We start from the raw sequence: 20728 nt of genomic DNA on the forward strand, positions 1-20728 counted from the left end.
TGGGACTCTACAGTGCACTTTGCGTACTCACACATATATGGCAAATATTTACTGACTAAAATAATACTGAATGTCACCTGCAATTGAAATATTACAAAAACATTTATTGACAAGAAAATGGAATAAGCCTCTTCTGGTCACTGAAAAGGCACTTTTCCATTAAGGTAGAATATATATATGGGTGAGGCACATTGATTCAATGCTTGCCACAGGAGGCCCATAGGACAAAATGAAGAAATACCAAAGTAACGTTTTTCTTATTTTTCCATTGATTTCTTAGAGAAAGGAAGAGAGAGGAAAAGAAAGAGAACATCGATGTGAGAGAAAGATATCAATTGATTGCCTCCTGCACGAGCCCTGACCATGGCCCAGCCAGGGAAGAGCCTGCAACCAAGGTACCTGCCCTTGACTGGAATCAAATCCAGGACCTTTGGTCTGTAGGCCGACACTCCAATCCTTGAGCCAAACTGGCTAGAGCTGTCTTATAGCTTTTAAATATATTTTTGTAGATTTCAGATAGGAAGGGAGAGGGAGAGAGATATAGAAACCTGGGACCCTTCAGTCCCCAGGCTGATGCTCTATCCACTCAACAAAACTGGCTAGGGCTTAGTATGTCTTCTTATTACAGGAATTTTTCAGCTCAGAACCTAGGAAGGTAGAGGGACAATTGTATTTCCTTATACAATACTAGAGGCTCAGTGCATGAGATTCGTGCACTCGCGGAGGGGGGGGGGTCCCTCAGCCTGTGTGCCCTCTCACAATTGGGGAGCCTTTGGGGGATGCCCAACTGACGGCTTAGGCCTGCTCCCGGGCAGTTGGACTTCTTTAGTGCTGCTGCGGAGGCAGGAGAGGCTCCCGCCTCCATCACTGTGCTGGCCAGCTATGAGCCTGGCTTCTGGCTGAGTGGCACTTCCCCTGTGGGAACGCACTGACCACCAGGGGGCAGCTTCTGCATTGAGCATCTGCCCCCTGGTGGTCAGTGCATGTCATAGCAACCGATTGTTCTACTTAGGTCGATTTGCATATTAGCCTTTTATTATATAGGATACTGTAGAGCAGTAAGGTTGAAAAAGCAAACTAAATTTGGTAAATGTGAATTTGTAGCCATTATAAATACTGTCTCAACACCAGGGCTTTCTTAAACTTCTATATCCTCATAAAAAATTATAGTGAGCCCTAACCGGGTTGGCTCAGTGGATAGAGCGTCGGCCTGCGGAGTGAAGGGTCCCAGGTTCGATTCTGGTCAAGGGCACGTACCTCAGTTGTGGGCACATCCCCAGTAGGGAGTGTGCAGGAGGCAGCTGATCGATGTTTCTCTCTCATCGATGTTTCTAACTCTTTATCCCTCTCCCTTCCTCTCTGTAAAAAAAATCAATAAAATATATTTAAAAAAAGAAATGAAAGTCTCTAAATGCCCTTTTTATTAAAAAAATTATAGTGATATTATTATTCTTATAAACCTGACTCTAAGAGTTTGCCATTGTATGGGAGGGCCAAATTTCCTGTGTACCATTCTAGTCTGGTCTAAAAATTAAATTGACATTAAACACATTTGTTGCAGGTGATGGGAACAGCAACAGATGTCTGACCAGTAGGCTCAGACCAAAACTGGGTTCAGCAATCTCAGTACTTGGGTTCTGGCTAGGAAAGAATTAGGAGCCCAGACCCCAAACTGTAAGAGAACATTTATTTGGTAAATCACAGAGATAGAATAAGTAATTCCTAGAACAAATGGGCTTAGAAAACAAATTATAGAGGTAAAGGAAGGTCCCTTGGATCTTGGGAGTGAGCAAGCTAATGGTAACATGCCTGGGGCGGGTCGGGAGAGGGGTCAAGGAAGCGTGAAGGAAAAGGGATAGGAGTGCTCTCAGGAGGTTTCTCAGACCAAAGGGTTTTAAGGGTAGAGATTTTTTAAAAACATATTTTTACGGATTTCAGAGAGGGTAAGGAAGAGAAAAATAGAAACACCAATGATGAAAGAATCATCATTGACTAGCTGCCTCCAGCACACTGCCTACTGGGGTTGAGCCCACAACCCAGGCATGTGCCCTTGACTAGAATCAAACCTGGGACCCTTCAGTCCACAGGCCGACGCTCTATCCACTGAGCCAAACTGGCTAGGGCAGTGGTCGGCAAACTGCGGCTCTCAAGCCACATGTGGCTCTTTGGCCCCTTGAGTGTGGCCCTTCCACAAAATACCACTGCCTGGGCAAGTCTATTTTGAAAAAGCGGCATTAGAAGAAGTTTAAGTTTAAAAAATTTGGCTCTCAAAAGAAATTTCAATCGTTGTACTGTTGATATTTGACTCTGTTGACTAATGAGTTTGCCGACCACTGGGCTAGGGTGAGGGTGGAGATTTTAGGGGAGGTCCCAGGGGAAGAGCTCAGTAGAATATTCTGCAGTTTCCCAGGTGTGTCCTTTCAGGGTTGAGGTTGGCACCGATTGGCAGGCACCAGGGCAAGGGCTCTTTATTCAATGCAGTGGTCCTGAGGCTGATTTTATTGCTTACCTGGGGCCGGAGCTGAAGTAATACTGAGGAATAGAGGTTGTCTACAGGAAGGAAAGGTCAGGGGGCCCAAACTCTGTGGATATGCTAGGTGAGGAAGTCACCCTGGGGGAAGGGTACCTCCCCAAATGATTGTTCCTTGATAGGCACCTGGGGCTTTTCCACCCTGGTGACCTTCTGTACTGGTCCTTCTTCCTTACTCCGCTCATGGCTGTCTAACTGCCTAACATGGGTTAACAAGAAACAAAAACTTTTTAAATAGGATTTTTTATATGCAGGAATTTCACAAAGAATTGAAACTCAACTAGTGGTCAGAGAAGTGAGACTTCTGTGCTATCTGGAGGTGAGGAAAGGCTAGAGGTCTGGATCTTCTGGGGTTGTGGGAGGCAATTCACTGGAATGTGAGAGGAAGAAATGTTTGTTAAGCAAAGGTGGTCCAGTTAATAAGTAAGTCTCTTAGGTGAAAAAGGTATACTATATAATAAAAGCCAAATATGCAAATTGTCCCCTCTGAAGGAGTTCAACTGGGAGTCTGACTGCTCGCTATGACATGCGCTGACCACCAGGGGTCAGCACAGAACATGATGGGCATAGGTGATGCGGCACTGGCAGAGGGTGGCGGTGGAGGCACTGCTGGCCGTGATGGGCCCTGAAGAGAGTGGGACCATGGTGGCATGGTGGAGGTGAGCAGGCAGCGCCATGCCAAAGTGGGTGTGAGCAGGCACCCAATCACCCCATAGATGGAGACCAGCGGCAGCTGCAGAGGGTGAGGCTGGCACCCAGCTACCAGGCAATGAAGGAGTTAGGTGGGGCTGTGGGTGCAAGCTGGGGGTGAGAGCATGGGTGCCGATCACCGCAGGCTACCCAGAGGGAGCCACTATTGCACAAATTTGTGCACTGGGCCTCTAGTCTCTGACAATAGTTCTCTTCCAGGTACAAAGGCCCCTTTTCTAATATAAATTTCCTTTATAATTGCTGATTATCTCACAAGTGGGGAATGTTAAAATTTTTGGGGGTGGGAGAGCAGCGCAGGAAGAATTAAGGGCTTTTCCTAAGTCTATTGCATTTTGATTGCCTTCAACTCAAAATAAGCCACATCCAAAATGGTGAAAGGAGCTTTTGGGGGCAAAGTAGGCAGATTTAGGAAATTTTAAAAAATTAAGGGGTCCATAGGGAAAGCACAGGGCTGCAAAGAGCATATATTCACAGAATAAGGGAGCTGCTAGAAGGTACACATTTCCATAGAATGAGGGAGCAGAGAGCTGCAGGTGTACAGTTACAAATTAAAGGGAAGGGAGCCACTCCTTCAGAGAGGGAAGAGGAAAGCTCAAAGGAAATAGGAAGACAATAAGGGAGAAGAGGAGGAGAACCTCAGGTACTTCACCGGTGGTTCAAGCTCTCGAGTTGCTATAGTGACAAATCGGAGGGGATATCAAGGCACAAAGAACTACAAACTTTATGAACCATAGAAAAAATGGACATAGTGGGATTCTCTCCCCCTCCCCACATGGGAGTCTGTGCTTGTTTCTCAATAAATTTCCATCCTTTACTATACCACCTTTTGTCTATGGTTTCCTTCTTCAACTCCACCTGGACAAGGACCCGGGAATCATCCTGCTCAGAAGACCACCATGTTTTCCAGTCCAAATTTCACGTTTCAATGGTATATTTTGAGGTGGCATGTTCTGAACCCCTTCAGGATGTAAACTAAATTCTCCCAGGTTACATGCATAGGTGACCAAGGCTACATTGTAATTTGGGTGTGGTCCATCCCTTTGTCCCAGAGCCGGTGCCCTTTCCATAGCCCCAGGTGGGTGAATGGAAAGTGGATGGGATTCATGAATGGTGGTGCCCAGTGGATGGAAGTAGATGGGCTTCATGATAAAAGCATGAGAATGAAAGATTGGGTTTAGGAGAGAGAAATCTGTGTTTGACTGGAAACACTTGAAATAAACTCAGGGATTGAAGGAAGAAATATTTTCTCACACAGAGCAACTAATGATTTCAGGTAACAACTGTTCTGACCAAGAAGTTGCGTAGCTGGCTTTATTTATTTATTTTGAGCTTATAAATGTGGAGAAGCAGTTGTCCAGCTGAACTGTAACTGGCTGCAGGTTGGGGAAAGGGCTTCTCTTGGCACCTGGAATTAAAAGGCCAGGGGACTCGCAGGACTCATAGGCCACCATCTAAGTGAGGACTGAGATTTCTGGGGCATCCACTTCTCACTGCAGAGCCCAGCTTCCCGAAGAAACCCACCTCAGTCCAGTCCTTCATTCTGGGCCCACTGGTGGTTGAAGCAGCTCTGGCAGGACTCCTGGCAGAAATCAACTATCCCATCTGTCTGGATGACCTGAGAGGCCCTGTCACCATCGAAGGTGGGCATGATTGTCACTCCTGCATCCAGCAGTCCTGGACTGATCTACAGGACAGGTTCCCTTGCCCTGTGTGCCATCACCCTTGTGAAGAGAGGCATGTGAGGAGCAACACCCAGCAGGAAGGATGATGGACATCACCAAGCTCCTCCAAACCACCAAGGGCAAGAAGAGGCAGGAAGAGAGGTGCTTGTGGGACAAGCACAAGGTCATGACCCTCTTCTGAGAGGAGGACCTACAGCTGTTCTGTCCCCTGTGCACTCAGCCCTCTGACCACCAGGAGAGGCCAATGGAGGAGGCTGCCTGTCATCACAGGCAAAGGCTCAGCAGTTACATTGAGCCCCTGAAAAAGTGGGTGACAGATGTTCAGAAATTAATAAGCATTCAAAGCAAAAATACTCTTAGAACTTAGAGAAGGTGGAAAACCAAAGGCTGGAATTACTCTCTGAATTTGAGCACCTGAGGCAGTTTTTAGAACATGATCAAGCAGATCTTTCAAGATTAGCTGATGAAGAAAAGGCTCTTGAAAAGAAACTCAGCACTAATATAACCGCATTTTCAAAGTACAATTCCACATCCAAAGACCTACTAAGTAAGGTAGTAGAGTGCACTGTGCTGACAGAAGTGGAATGGCGGTTTATTTATCTCCCACAACTTCCATTTCATGCTCCTTCTCTAGCCTGGATGAGCTTTCTGAAATGCCCCACAAATACACTCTTTTTTCTTTTTAGAACCCAACTCATCTTTCAAGATCCCAGCCAAACAAAACTTGTTCTCTGTAAAACTTGTTGAGACAAGTCTTTTCTTTTTACTTGAAAACTCGTATGAAACATACTACCCTTAATATTTAGTTGCAATATTTCTCATGCTGCCTTGTATTATTTTGCAAGACTACATTGAAGGGGTTGGGCCTACAATAGTGTCTTTTCACTGTCTCTCATTTGATGCTCAAGAAATACATGTCTATATCAAATACACTGTCCAATGGATCGCACAGGAAATATAATAAATCCATACAAATAGCACCCATCATTCTCTAATTCACATCTGCAAGTGAAAGGGAAGATGCTTCCTTATACAAATAATCTCTTCATTTTCACCATTAATAACTACATCCCTACCTGTAGAACATATCTCTTATTTTGGCCCACAGTATATCTCTTCTCTCTTCTTTTGTGACAATAGCTCTTATTTTCGTTGGGGACCCACCATCTACCTCTGCATTAAGTCTCAATGGGAACATCTTTCAATACTCTTCACCCTCTGGCCTAGGGGTGGCCATGGAACAAAAGAGATCTGGGCAATTCAACTCTGTGGGCAGTAGAGCCAAGGGAGACCCTGGATAACATGGATCCATTCCAGGGCAGACTGTGGCATGACTTGAGCTGCACTTGTTGGGTTCTTTCAGAGGCCTGTGTTCATCTGCCCCATTTCAGAGAAATGCCTGCCTTCCTTAAATTAGCCCGAGTTCCTTTCACTGCTTGAAAACAATTAACTTCAACTAAAAAGCCTTCACCTTTTTGAAGTCACTGAAGTGTTTAGGCCTATGACATGGAAGATCATTTTTAGCTTTTTACTGAATGGTAGCATTGATATCCACAAAATACCAAAGCAGGCAACTTGCTCAGATTGACAGTGATTTAGCTATGTTGAAACAGATTTCTAGAATTGTACTCATTGTAAAGCTAAAAGCTGCAGATCCAAGAACTCAGGGGTAGCTAAGCATCAACCAAAAAGCATTTACCAAAAAACAACAACAAAAAACTACACACACACACACAAAAAAAAACAACCCTTCACTGCATGCATTTTTTCCAAGTCTCTCATTTTATTTATTCATTTTATTTCCATACATTGTCAGTTCATGAACACCACCCTTAAAAATTTAGAATCAAATTGTCCATAAAGTTTATTTCATTCTCTACAAGATATATATTTTTAAACTATTTAACATTTTTATTAATTTCAGAGGGGGAGAGATAGAAACAACAATGATGATTATCAATGATTGGCTGCCTCCTTGTCACCCCCTACCGTGCATTGAGCCAGCAATCTGGGTATGTGCCCTTGACTGGAATTAACCAGGGATGTTTCAGTCCCCAGTCCAATGCTCTATCCACTGAGCCAAACTGGCCAGGGCCAAATTGTATTTAAATATGAGTCTCAAATCTACTTCCAGGTAAAAAAGGAGGAATTTTTAGTATTATTAAAAATTGTTTGGTTATTATTTACTTGAGATTAATTTAACGATGGTAACTATTTACCATCTAAGCGCGTGTAAAACTGGAACTGTGTTTCTTATGTCTTGCCTGATGGACCTCATTCAGTGATAAGATCACAGTAATATTTCTATTAATTTATTAATCCAAATTAGTGCTTTAATGTCTCTCAACTTTGTGTTTTTCAAAGGTCATCTTATTTTGTGCCAGTAGGGTAACTCAGTTGACTCTAGGTCAAATATGTTTCCCCTAAAAATGTTGCAATATACTTAAGAAAAGATTTTCTGCAATTATGCTATCACTCCGTACACTATAAAATAGGACACTGTATTCTAGTAAGCTGCTTTGGATCCATCTATGAAAGGAGACTCAAAAATCCTTTCATTCCTACCATGCCTGCCTAAATTCAAAACATCCATTGTTTTTCTCAAATGTCGGTTTCCTGGGGATGAGAGCCACAGGTCTGCCCGTGGGATGCTGGCAGCTGGCCTGCCTGTTGCAGCCACTCCAGGTCCCACAGCCCTTCACAGCCAAGACAGGGGACCTGCAAGGAGGGGAGATTTGCCCTGTACATGCCAGTGGGATATAGTGGAGCCCAGAAGCTGGGCGCCCAGGCCACGCACGGAGCCTGGACTGTGAGGACAGGCGCAACACTCAGTTCCCGGAACAGAAGCACACTGTAAGTGGGCTGGGCACCTTCCTGGGACCCAGCCCCCCCACAGCAGCCCACCCTGGTGGGGAACCAGGAAAATAAGGCCAAAACCTATGTGTCAGGGCTCCTATCCCACCCTGGTGCATCCTCCTGCAACCCTGTGCTGTGGGCAAGGCCCACTCATGAGGCTTCCTTTCATCACATCTTCTAAGATCTGTGACACATCGGAAGGTTTTCCCACATTGCTTACATTCATAAGGTTTTCCCCCAGGATGTGTTCTTCCATGCTTTCTAAGAGACTTGGAGAAACTGGAAACTTAACCACATTCCTTACATTCATAGAGCCTTTCTCCACTGTGTGTGCTTAAATGTCTTGGTATGTGCAGGAGGCAACCAATTGATTTGTTTCTCTTACACCAATATTGCTCTGTCTTTCTCGCTGACTTCCACTCTCTCAATGGAAAAATATCCTCAGGTGAAGATTAAAAAAAAGAACTAGGATGGTCAAAGGCTTTTCTACACTCTACATGATAGGGCTTATTTTCAGTGAGAGTTCTTTCATTCATTATGATTTCTCCCCACTATTAGTGTTTTTGTGATTTTGAAGGGAACTGGGATGAATTAACAGTTTTCCTCATGGCTTACATTCATAGGGTTTTTCCTTATGAGTTCTTCCATGATATAAGAGGGAACTTGAAGAGAAAATTTTAGCACATTCCTTACATTCATAGGGTTTTCCCTCACTATGAGTTCTTTCATGATGTTGGAGGGAACTTGGACAAGAGGAAATTTTACCACTATGGTTACATTCATAGGGTTTTTCCCAAGTATGAATTTTTTCATGATTTCTAAGCAAAGATGTTTGTAGGAAAGTTTTACCACATTCCTTACATTCATGAGGCATCTTTCCATGATGAGTTATTTTATGTTCTCTAAGACATTTGGCAGAAAAGGCTATCTCACATTCCTTACAGTCATAGTTTCTCCCCATCATGCATTCTTTCATTATTTTGAAGAGAAGTGGAATATATGAAAGTTTTCCTAAATTTCTTACATTCATATGGTTTCTCCCCAGTATGCATTTTTTCATGATTCCTAAGAAGATGCAGGAAGACTAAAAACCTTACCACATTGCTGACATACATGGGGCTTTTTTCCAGGATGTGTTCCTTCATGATATGGGAGGGAAGCTGCAAAAGATATACCTTTACCATAATGCTTACATTCTTAGGGTTTTGATCCAATATGAATTTTTCATGTCTGCTAAGTAAAGAGGGATAAGGAAAGGTTTTACCACATTGCTTACATTCATGAGGCTTCTTTCTGTCATGATTTCTTTTGTTTTCCAAGAGAGCTGCTATAATGGAAGGCTTTCCCACATCGTTTACATTGATAGGGTTTTTCCCCAGGATGCATTCTTTCATGATATCAAAGGAAAGTTGAAGAAGACCAAAATTTGCCACATAGCTTACATTCATAGGGTTTTTACCCAGAATGAGTTCTTTGATAACTTCTAAGGGAATAGAGATGATGGAATGTTCTACCACATTCCTTACGTTCATTAGGCTTCTTTCAGTCATGAATTCTTTTGTGATATCCAAGAGAGCTGTGCAAACTGAAGACTTTCCCACGTTGCTTACATTTATATGGTTTTTCCTGATTATGAGTCCTTTCATGACTTTGCAGGGAAGATAGATAAGAGAAATCATTATCACAATGATTACATTAATAATGTTTTGCACCAGTATGAGTACTTTGATGAAGTCAGAGGTGATATTGATCATAAAATGTTTTACCACGTTGCGTACATTCATGAGGCTTCTTTCAGGCATGACTTTTTTTTATGATTTCCAAGAGAGCTGGGGAAAATGAAGGCTTTCCCACATTCCTTACATTGATAAGGTTTTTCCCCAGTATGCATTCTTTTGTGATATTTAAGGGAAGCTGAAGCAGAGAAAAGTTTACCACAAACCTTACATTTATAGGGTTTTTCCCCAGTATGGGTTCTTTCATGATATTGAAGAGAAGATTGATAATAGAAACCTTTACCACAATGCTTACATTCATAGCGTTTTACCTGAGTATGAGTTCTTTCATGCTCTCTAAGGGAATAGGGACGATGGAATGTTTTACCACATTCCTTACATTCATGAGGCTTCTTTCCGTCATGATTTTTTTTATGCTTTTGAAGAGAGCTGCTATAATGGAAGGCTTTCCCACATTGTTTACATTCATAGGGTTTCTCTCCAGTATGGATCCTTTCATGATTTCTAAGAAAAGTGGAATGTATGAAAGCTTTCCCACATTGTTTACATTCAAAGGGTTTCTCCCCAGTATGCATTCTTTCATGATTTCTAAGGAAAGAGGGATAAAGGAAAGTTTTATCACATTCCTTGCATTCATGAGGCTTCTTTCCGTCATGATTTTTTTTATGTTTTTGAAGAGAGCTTCTGTAATGGAAGGCTTTCCCACATTGTTTACATTCATAGGGTTTCTCCCCAGTATGGATCCTTTCATGATTTCTAAGAAAAGTGGAATGTATGAAAGCTTTCCCACATTGTTTACATTCAACGGGTTTCTCCCCAGTATGTATTCTTTCATGATTTCTAAGAGAAGTGGTATGTGTGAAAGCTATCCCACATTGCTTACATTCATAAGGTTTTTCCCCAGTATGCATTCTTTCATGAATTCTAAGGATAGAGGGATAAAGGAAAGTTTTACCACATTCCTTACATTCATAAGGCTTCTTTCCCACATGACTTCTTTCATGTTTAACAAGAGAGCTGCTATAATGGAAGGCTTTCCCACATTGTTTACATTCATAGGGTTTCTCCCCAGTATGGATCCTTTCATGATTTCTAAGAAAAGTGGAATGTATAAAAACTTTCCCACATTGTTTACATTCAATGGGTTTCTCCCCAGTATGCGTTCTTTCATGATTTCTAAGAGAAGTGGTATATGTGAAAGCTTTCCCACATTGCTTACATTCATAGGGTTTTTCCCCAGTATGCATTCTTTCATGAATTCTAAGGAAAGAGGGATAAAGAAAAGTTTTACCACATTCCTTACATTCATGAGGCTTCTTTCCCACATGACTTCTTTTATGTTTTCCAAGAGAGCTGAGCCATGTGAAGACATTCCCACATTCATAAGGTTTCTCACCAGTATGAGTTCTTTCAGGATTTCTAAGAGAAGTGGAACTGAAAGCTTTTCCAGATTTCTTATATTGATAGGGCTTTTCTGCAGTGTGTGCTCTTTCATTTTCTCCAGAGTCTTTGGGAGAACTGAAAGCTTTGCCACATTGTTTACTTTGATATGGTTTCTCTCTGCTATGAGTATTTTTGTGAAGTTTCAAGTAAATGAGACGATTACAGCCTTTCCCACATTGCTTACACTCATATGGTTTCCCAGAAACATGCGTCCTTTCATGATTTCTAAGGGAAGCTGAATAGTAGAAAGTTTTCCCATTGGGGCTGCCTTCATGGCTCTGAATATGTCGGTGAGGCTTTAAAGCTTTCTCAGGTTCCTTATATTTATAAGGTTTCTCTTCATATTCCTGACAAAGGTACAGTTTGGGTCCAATGTGAGAGCTCAGGTGATTATTCGAGGATAAATAACGTATGAAGATTTGCCTACACAACCTGGATTTAGGTTGTTTTATTTCAGGAATTTCCTTCTTTTCATTGTGATTTGGAATCTGGTTGAAGTTTTCTCTGCATTGACTACCATCCTTCCTTGTCCAGATTCTCTCTACCATATGACTGCTATAAAAATCAGAAGCATATTAATACTCTGTTAATGATTTAATATTTATTAATAGCATCACAATGACATTTTTACCATTTTCAAAGAAAGGGTGGGGTTTCTGAACATTCCATTTTTTGAAAGTGGATATCTTAAAACTCCTGATATAAGCTGGATCATAGATCTTATGAAAACACTTATATTCATTAATGGTACTTCTGTATATTGGTTCCAAGTGGAATTATTTTTTATAGATTGAACATATAGGTCATATTTAAGAAATAACATTTTGATGAGATTATTCTAAAAATCAATACATTTAAAACTGGGCTGCTACAATTGAATTATCTGTTTTTAAGATTCTTTTGTGGAGGAGAAACCAAGATGGCAGCAACGGTGAACACCTAAACTGCTGCCTCGCACAACAATTTCAAAACTACAGCTAAAAGACAGAACGGACATCATCAAGAACCACAGGAAAGCTGGCTGAGTGGAAATTCTACAACTAGAAGGAAAGAGAAGGGCACATGGAGACTCAGAGGAGCTGCAAAAGGCTGAGGTACGGAGACACGCGCATGGAGAGGACGGGCGGCTGAGTGCCTGACTAGCTTTCTCTAGCAGGAGAGAGATAGAAGCTCCCGACTGCACTGAACTCCAGTTCCGACTGCACTGAAGCCCAGTTTCGGGCGAGACCCTGGGGACCCAGACTTATACGGGGGGAGTCTGGACTGTAGGGAAAAGAGAGGAGTGCACGGAAACTCAGGGGAGCCACAAAAGGCAGAGGTCTGAAGGCGCATGCGCAAATGCGTGCAGGGAGGACTGACTGCTGAGTGTGCCACTGGCTTTCTCTAGTTGGGGGAAGACGGAAGCTCCCTACTGCGCTGAACTCCAGCTCCAGGCAAGTTTCTGGGAACCCCAACTCATTTGGGGAGAAACTGGACTGTCTGGCAGCAGGCAAAACTCAAGGGCGGCTTTCTCTCAGAGGTGCTTACAGTGATTACCAAGGGACACTGAGACCCAGGGGCCTCATAGGGCAGGGCTGACGAAAGCCAAGGCTGTCTGCTCAGCCCTGAGACTCCACCCCATCCAAGCTGAGCACAGAGGCTTTTGCAATTTGGCAAGTCTTATCTCATAAGGCTGTCTCCAGCACAGAAATTCTCCTGGAATAGACACAGCTGATCCTCACAGCCAATAGGCCTGGAGGTCAATTCCTTTCAGTGATACCAACAACAATCAAGACTTAACTACAACAAGGCTGTACACACAGTACACAAAGGGGTGCACCAACAGTGTCCACCTCAGGTAACTGGGGAGACTGAGCCACTGGGCCATATAGGACACCTACCACACAAAGCTACTCTACCAACTCAGGGAAGCAGCGAAAATGCGGAGACAAAGGAACAGATCACAAACGAAAGAAATGGAGGAAAGCAAACGACTGGATATAGAGTTCAAAACCACACTTATAAGGTTTTTCAAGAATTTCCTAGAAAAGGCTGATATATTTAGTGAGACCTTTGAGGATATGAAAAAGGACCAACTAGAAATTAAACATACACTGACTGAAATAAAAAATATTATACAGAGACCTAACAGCAGACTAGAGGACCACAAGAATCAAGTCAAAGATTTGAAATACAAAGAAGCAAAACACACTCAACCTGAAAAGCAAAAAGAATCCCAAAATTTGAAGATAGTGTAAGGAGCCTCTGGGACAACCTCAAGCGTACCAACATCAGAATTATGGGGGTGCCAGAAGAAGAGAGAGAGAGCAAGGTACTGAAAACCTATTTGAAGAAATAATGACTGAAAACTTCCCCCACCTGGTGAAAGAAATAGACTTACAAGTCCAGGAAGCGCACAGAACCCCAAACAAAAGGAATCCAAAGAGGACCACACCAAGACACATCATAATTAAAATGCCAAGAGCAAAAGACAAAGAGAGAATATTAAAAACAGCAAGAGAAAAACAGTTAATTACCTACAAGGGAGCACCCATATGATTGTCAGCTGATTTCTCAACAGAAAGTATGCAGGCCAGAAGGGAGTGGCAAGAAATATTCAAAATGATGAATAGCAAGAACCTACAACCAAGATTACTCTACCCAGAAAAGCTATCATTCAGAATTGAAGGACAGATAAAGAGCTTCCCAGATAAGAAAAAGCTAAAGGAGTTCATCACCACCAAACCAGTATTATATGAAATCCTGAAAGGTATTCTTTAAGAAGAGGAAGAAGAAGAAAAAGGTAAAGATAAAAATTATGAACAACAAATACATGTCTATCAACAAGTGAATCTAAAAATCAAGTGAATAAAGAATCTGATGAACAGAATAAACTGGTGAATATAATAGAATCAGGGGCATAGAAAGGGAGTGGACTGATAATTCTCAGGGGGAAAGGGGTGTGGGGGGGTGCGGGAAGAGACTGGACAACAATCGTACACCTATGAATGAGGACAGTGTGGGGGAGGTAAGGGCAGAGGGTGGGGAGGGAACCGGGTGGAGGGGAGCTATGGGGGGAAAAAAGAGGAACAATTGTAATAATCTGAACAATAAAGATTTATTAAATTAAAAAAAAAAGATTCTTTTGTGGACCAGGCCCATATGGCTCAGTGGTTCAGGATGGACCCATGGACCATGGGCTTACCGGTTCAATTCTCTGAAAGGAAACATTGGCAAACTAAAGACTTATTTAACCCAGTACAGGGCATATGGGAGGCAGCCTATTGATATTTCTATATCTCCCTCTCACCTCCACATTCTAAAATCAAAAACATATTTTTGCACCACCAGCGAGGCTCAGTGGTTGAGCACTGACCTCTGAACCACGTGGTCATAGTTCAATTTCTGGTCAGGGCACATTCCCAGGTTTTGGATATGATTCCGAATGTGGGGCATGCAGGAGGCAGCCATCAATAATTCTCTCTCATCGTTGATGTTTCTTTCTCATTCTCCCTCTTCCTACCTCTCTGAAATAAATTTTAAAAATATTAAATAAATAAAATATATAAAAACATATTTAAAAAAACACAAAGATGCTCTTAATGCTTTGTCATGTCAATGCGACTCACCTAAGATTCCTCCCGTGATTTTCATACTGATCTTCACTGTCATGGTCGTCACATTTTTCTTTTAAAATACATGCTAGAAAAAGTATTATAAACTATTAAAGAATATTAAAAATGACTAGATTTTAGGACACAATAAGCTGTGATCTTCCTAGTTTAATTACCAATGTACTCCTTTTCCATATTTCAGTTCTTGAAACAGCATTAATGAGCAAGCAACACTAGTTTTCTAATTGACTAATTAAGTAACAGGTTGTTGCAGGCCAGAGTTGCTCTGTGGTTGACCATCAACCTATGAACCGGTATGAACTGGGAGGTCAAAGGTCAATTTCCAGTAGGACTGGTTTGCAGGCTAGATCCCCAGGGTGTCTCGCAGGAGGTAGCCAATCAGTGATTCTCTCTCATCATTGATTTTTCTCTCGTTTTCTCCCTCTCCTTCCTCTCTAAAATCAATAAAAATATATTTTAAAAAATAATTATGATACCTACCTACAGATGCCAGGCTCCAGAAGGTTTCCAGCATCACATCTGTGTAGAGTTTCTTCTGGGTGGGATCCAGGAAAGCCCACTCCTCCATGGTGAACTCCACATTAACATCCTCAAAGGCCACTGAGTCCTAAAATATCCCACATATACATATAGGGGAATGGGTGAGATAGACAGAACTGGGAACTTATACATAATTCATAAGATGTTCACATCGGACACATGGTCCCCAACACTCAGTCTATGACTTGATTGTAGTAAGGCTATTATTAATTTGCTGCACTCACTTCCTCTAGAACACATGGAACTTATTGATAGGATTTTACTATGATCACTTCTTCATTGCTCTCTAATGCCAGGGAAAAGAGCACCTTGAACAACTTCTATAGTAATACATTTAAATACTACTATTTTAAGCCCATCCATTCCTTGTGAGAAAATCTCCATTATAACCACCATTTGATGCAGCCATCCATGAAACATACTGTCTTGTCTGCATAAAGTAATAGAGTCTGTGAACACAGTAAAGGCCTGGTAGCTTGCTCTTCTATTCTCATCACCAAACAGGAGAGGCCAGGCCGTGTGTGGAAATTCAAATGGGAACAAAATGTACTTGGCGATATCGTCCTGAAGTACACCAGATTATTAGAAGTAGTCAGATACACCTGAATGAATGAAAATATTCTTATGGAGGAGAATGAACGATCATTTGTTTTTATATTATTTGTTAGTAACTCAGTTTGACCTTATTTTGCCTCTCTCATTTCATGGAGATAGCACGTTACAGTTAGAAGTCAGGCATGAGCAAGACAGGGCAACTTAGCCCACTCCAAAAGTCCTCTACTCATGAGCCTGAGGATTACTTCATAGTGATTTTTAGGACACATAGACACGTATATTGAAATCATAAGATCACACTCAAAAGAAGTCTTTCTGGCAGAATTGTGACTCTCTAACTGGGGCCTGGACCTTGAGGAACAATTTAAGACTTGGCATGTACAAGGGCCTTTACTGATATCTTAATATTTTCATGTTGGAATTAGTTTTACCTGAAACTAATATAAAATAAAATTAAATTTAAACTGTAATTGAAATGTAAACTGTAATTGGAAGTACACAGTATATGGTGTTTATGGAGATAAAAAATTAATATAATTAAAATATCCATAGTACCCAAAGCAATCTATAGCTTCAATGCAATTCCTATCAAGATACCCATGATGACATTCACATAACTAGAACAAATATTCAAAAATTTTACATAGACCACAAAACACCTTGAATAGCAGCAGCAATCTTGAGGAAGAAGAGCAAATGTGGATGAATCACACTACCTAATATTGAACTGTACTACAAGGCCACAGTAATCAAAACAGCATGGTCTTGGCCTAAAAACAGTATACAATATAAATCAGTGGAATGGGACAGAGAGCCTAGATATAAGATTCTAAGGCTAATGTCCCAATCACTCTTTTATGAGTAACCATTTACTGTAGGATTTTTTTCTGTTTCTATTTTTAACATCTCTCCTATTTTTTTTAATACCTTTTTATTTATTTCAAGGAGGAAAGGAGAGGAAGACACAGATAGAAGCATCAATGACAAGAGGGAATCATTGATTGGCTGCCTTCTGCATGTTAGATGGAGCCTGCAACCCAGGCATGTGCCCTTGACCAGAATCGAACCTGGGACTCTTTGGTCCACAGGCCAATGCTCTATCCACTAAGCCAAACTGTCTAGGACAATAGCTCTTCTTATAGGTAAGATTTCATGTTGTTAGACTACTCAGAAAGAAAAAAATATGGGAAATAATTATTTAAATGCCACAAGTCTTTTTCCTAGGAGGATAAGACCTGTAGAAGTGCCTTCTATAAGGCTGCAGAAATAGCAGTGGGGGGCCACTCCCATTTTTTCAAAAAGAAAACAAACAAACATTAAAGGCCAGTGAGTAACCCCTATTTCAAAATTTGCCAAGAAAATGCATTGAGTAATAATAATTGGCTTTTGCCGAAACCGGTTTGGCTCAGTGGATAGAGCGTCAGCCTGCGGACTGAAGGGTCCCGGGTTTGATTCCGGTCAAGGGCATGTACCTTGGTTGCGGGCACATCCCCAGTGGGTGGTGTGCAGGAGGCAGCTGATCGATGTTTCTCTCTCATCGATGTTTCTAGCTCTCTATCCCTCTCCCTTCCTCTCTGTAAAATATCAATAAAATATATTTTAAAAAAAATAAATAATAATTGGCTTTAAAAATCTCAAAAGTAGAAAAAGCAAAATAAATATAACTAAAATGAAGGGTATATGATAAAGCTTTATCAGGGGTAATTATAAAAGCCTAAACAGTTTTCCAAAGTCTTTGGTAACTTAAAACTGTGGAGTTTGCTGAATTAAATAGTAAAAATTATTAAATATCTAGGTATTTTGAAATTATAGGATACTGAAATATTAATCTGAATTTGCCTCTTATGGAGAATCTAGAGGATGGATTTGAATCTGTTAATGAATAAGTCTTGTATTTTATTTGAAGCAGCTCTTAAAATGTGAATGTATTGCTCATCTGAGAAATGTTAATTACTTACATGCTACCTAAACATTAAGATTTTTAAGGGTTAAGAATTCTAACTAATTGGAAAGAAAGTATGGCTTTGGTGTAACGAAAGGCATGAGGCATGGAGATGCATTTTGAAGGAAAAAGAAAGTGGAATGTAAAGCTGGTTATTTTGAGTTATAAGGTGTCTGAAGAAAGATTTGTGAAAGTGGTAGAAAGTTTGTGGAAGTTGTGGGATTTTGTGATGAGAAATGTTGAAAGGAAATTGTATAAATGACACAGGCCAGTAAGCCAGGACCAGGGGAATAGGGAAACTGAGATGGTAAAACAGCAATTTGGAGCCATCTAGTAAATCCCATCTTCCATAAACCAAGGACACTTAAGAGGAAATGATTTGCATTTTGCCACCCTAACCAGAGGGTATAACCAGATAGTAAATACTTTATATCAATGTACTCAGGGAGACAGACAGCAGAAATCCAATTAGTGTCATTTGCTGACCACACCCAAGGGACAAATGAAGTTAGAGAATAAACCTTATTTTGGATAGTCCTTTTCTAGTCTGGTAAAAGGGAAAAGATCTTTCCTGTTTTTCTACCCAGGAAGCAAAAGTTCTATAAATTATTAAAATGGTTCTATTAATCAGGAATTTCTTTTAAAGCCATCTTTTCATCATGGGAACTGAAGTTTGCTAGCCTATGTTTGTGCTTAATACACTTTGATATATGAACTTTTGGTAAAATAAATTTGACAATCCTTCCAGGGTTTGAATTTTAAGAAACTCTTTCTTGACCTAGAATTGGCTTTAGATCACTCCAATCGGCTCTGGAATGCATCAAGTATTTGTTTCTTCTCTCATGAAGGAAAATTGTCTGCTTAAAGCACATGGGAAGCTTGGTCAAATAATAACTATACTATGCTTTCATTTATAGCTCTGTTATTCAGGAATATTGTGTTTTGCAGAAAGGACAATATTCCATGTCATTTGCAAGTATTACTGATTCTTAAACTTTTTGTTTTTTAGATATAAGGAAACATTTTTAAAGCAATTTGGTAAGTTATATATTTTTCTCCCTACCTGTCCCTCCAGTAATTGGCAATTTTTAATAAGTAGCAATAAAGTTCTTTGCATGAATTCAATAAGACCTGTTCCAATTGTAGCTATATTAACCAAGGAAAACTGATAATGGGCCTGCTTATAGCAGCCTTGGCTTCACTGCCTTTTGCAGACCTTTGTCCATCCAGCATTCCACGGGAATCCCTTACAATCCACAAGGGCAGGCCACCATTGAGCGTGCTCTCGGTACCCTGAAGGGTATGTTAGTAAAAAAAGGGAGTGGGAGGGAATATGGGACTGAAGGACCCTGCTATACTACTATCTAAAGCATTCTTTATCCTTAATTTTTTAAATCTGAATGATCATTTTTAATCCTCTGTGAAACAGCATTTGACCTCAATAACCCCATCTCAGAAACCACAAGTCTGGTGGGAGATGTAGACACTAAACACTGGATGGGACCCAATGAATTTTTAACATGGAAGAGAGGATATGTGTGTGTTCTAGCCCCACAGAGCTGCTGTGGATTCCAACTCGCCAGATTAAACCCTGCCATGGCATGGCATGGGACCAATCCTCTTCCAGAAATGAAGAATTTGGGCCTGGGGACTCTGCAGCCCCGAATGATGTGCCTTCCCCACAATCGGAATGATGATAAAGCTGATGGCAAAGGCTGAACAATTATTGCAGCGTACTCACACGCTACACATTCCAGATCACTAACCATTCCTCTTTTTGTTTTTCTCATAGCCTGTAAAATCGAAACTGGAATAGTAAATGGAATTCACTGACTCTGATATTCCAAAGCAGAAAGTTTGTTGCCTCTCTCTGTCTTTTACCAGTATATTCAGCAAAACAAAAAAGGGGAAGATGTTGGGGAGCACCCGAGACTTGGTTGGAAAGTTTGTAAGGGGGACATTCTGAAGAAAGGGAAGAGTGTGGAAGGCTGCCTGCCCTGTTTATTGAAATTCCGACCTAGGGGTGTGCCAAAGGCGGTGCTCCTAATTATTCTTTGACCTTTCCAAGCAATTCTGTGCACATGCGGACACCAGGTGTTTACTGGAATCCTTATACTTAATCTTTGTGTGTCCTTGGTTAAAGGATATTACAAACACAAGTTTCCTCCCAAAATCACTCACCTGAAAGATAAACTTTATCTTAAACTGCTGTTACAATAAAAGCCTAACAAGGCAGACAATCCAGGCTGCCTGGGTTCCTTTAGGCAGGCAGTACCTTAGGCCTCTCACAGCAAACTTTGTGTCAGAGTAATCCATTTATCCATATCTCAGAGCAGGGGTCCTCAAACTTTTTAAACAGGGGGCCAGTTCACTGTCCCTCAGACCGTTGGAGGGCCGGACCATAGTTAAAAAAAAAACTATGAACAAATTCCTATGCGCACTGCGGGCCCGGGACGAGTCAGCTGCTAAGCAGGACAGGCAGCGGCACCCGGCGGGCCAGATAAATGTCCTCGGCGGGCCGCATGTGGCCTGTGGGCCGTAGTTTGAGGACTCCTGTCTTAGGGTCTGAAGGTCAGCCTGGCAATAACCCAGCCATTTTACTTCTGGGAATATATCCAAAAAAACTCAAAACACGAAAGCAAAAGAAAATATGCACCCCTGCATTCACTATAGCTTTATTTACAATAGCCCAGATTTGATAAAAGCACAAGTGTCCATCAGGAGGTGAGTGGATAAAAAAGCCGTGGTCCAACTCAATTGAACATTACTCAGCTGTAAAAAAAGAAGGAAATCTTACCCTCCGTGACAGCATGAATGGACCTGGAGTGCATTATGGTAAGTGAAGAAAACCAGCAAGAAAAACACAAATATCACATGATTTCATTTATATTTGAAATGTAAAGAAGAGAAACTAATAAAATATATAGAGACTCATAGATACAGAGAACAGACTGACAGCTGTCAGATGGGAGTTGATAAAAAAAAAGGGGCAGGGGTTAAGCAACATAAACTCTTAGACTCAGACAACAGCATGGGGTACCACAGGAAAACGGGTGTGTGAGGAGTTATAAGAGGGTAAAGGGGAGGATTAAATGATGATGGAAGGAGACTTTGGGTGG

General features: G+C 41.3%; 1 protein-coding gene and 1 pseudogene across 4 annotated transcripts in view; one reads left to right on the top strand and one right to left on the bottom strand.

Moving 5' to 3' along the window:
- LOC308252261 (zinc finger protein 124-like) overlaps window positions 1–20728 on the bottom strand; it is a 40706-nt gene that overhangs the window by 4883 nt on the left and 15095 nt on the right. Inside the window, exons 2-4 of one of the 3 annotated variants that reach the window (XM_080676616.1) lie at window positions 15053–15179; window positions 14567–14639; window positions 6688–11513 (exon numbers count right to left, since the gene is read on the bottom strand). In XM_080676616.1, coding sequence (XP_080532742.1) covers window positions 9560–11513; window positions 14567–14639; window positions 15053–15179 — 2154 coding nt within the window. In that variant the 3' untranslated portion in view covers window positions 6688–9559. Of the gene's footprint in view, window positions 1–6687; window positions 11514–14566; window positions 14640–15052; window positions 15180–20728 lie in introns of those variants that run through there. The other 2 variants (XM_080676618.1, XM_080676617.1) reach the window with 2 other exon arrangements.
- LOC308250595 (tripartite motif-containing protein 75-like) lies at window positions 3104–5670 on the top strand (annotated as a pseudogene). Its single transcript has 3 exons — window positions 3104–3164; window positions 4738–5513; window positions 5610–5670. The product of its transcript is annotated as a tripartite motif-containing protein 75-like (transcript).

Source organism: Plecotus auritus (assembly GCF_963455305.1).
Source record: "Plecotus auritus genome assembly, chromosome: 6".
NCBI classification, from domain to species: domain Eukaryota; kingdom Metazoa; phylum Chordata; class Mammalia; order Chiroptera; family Vespertilionidae; genus Plecotus; species Plecotus auritus.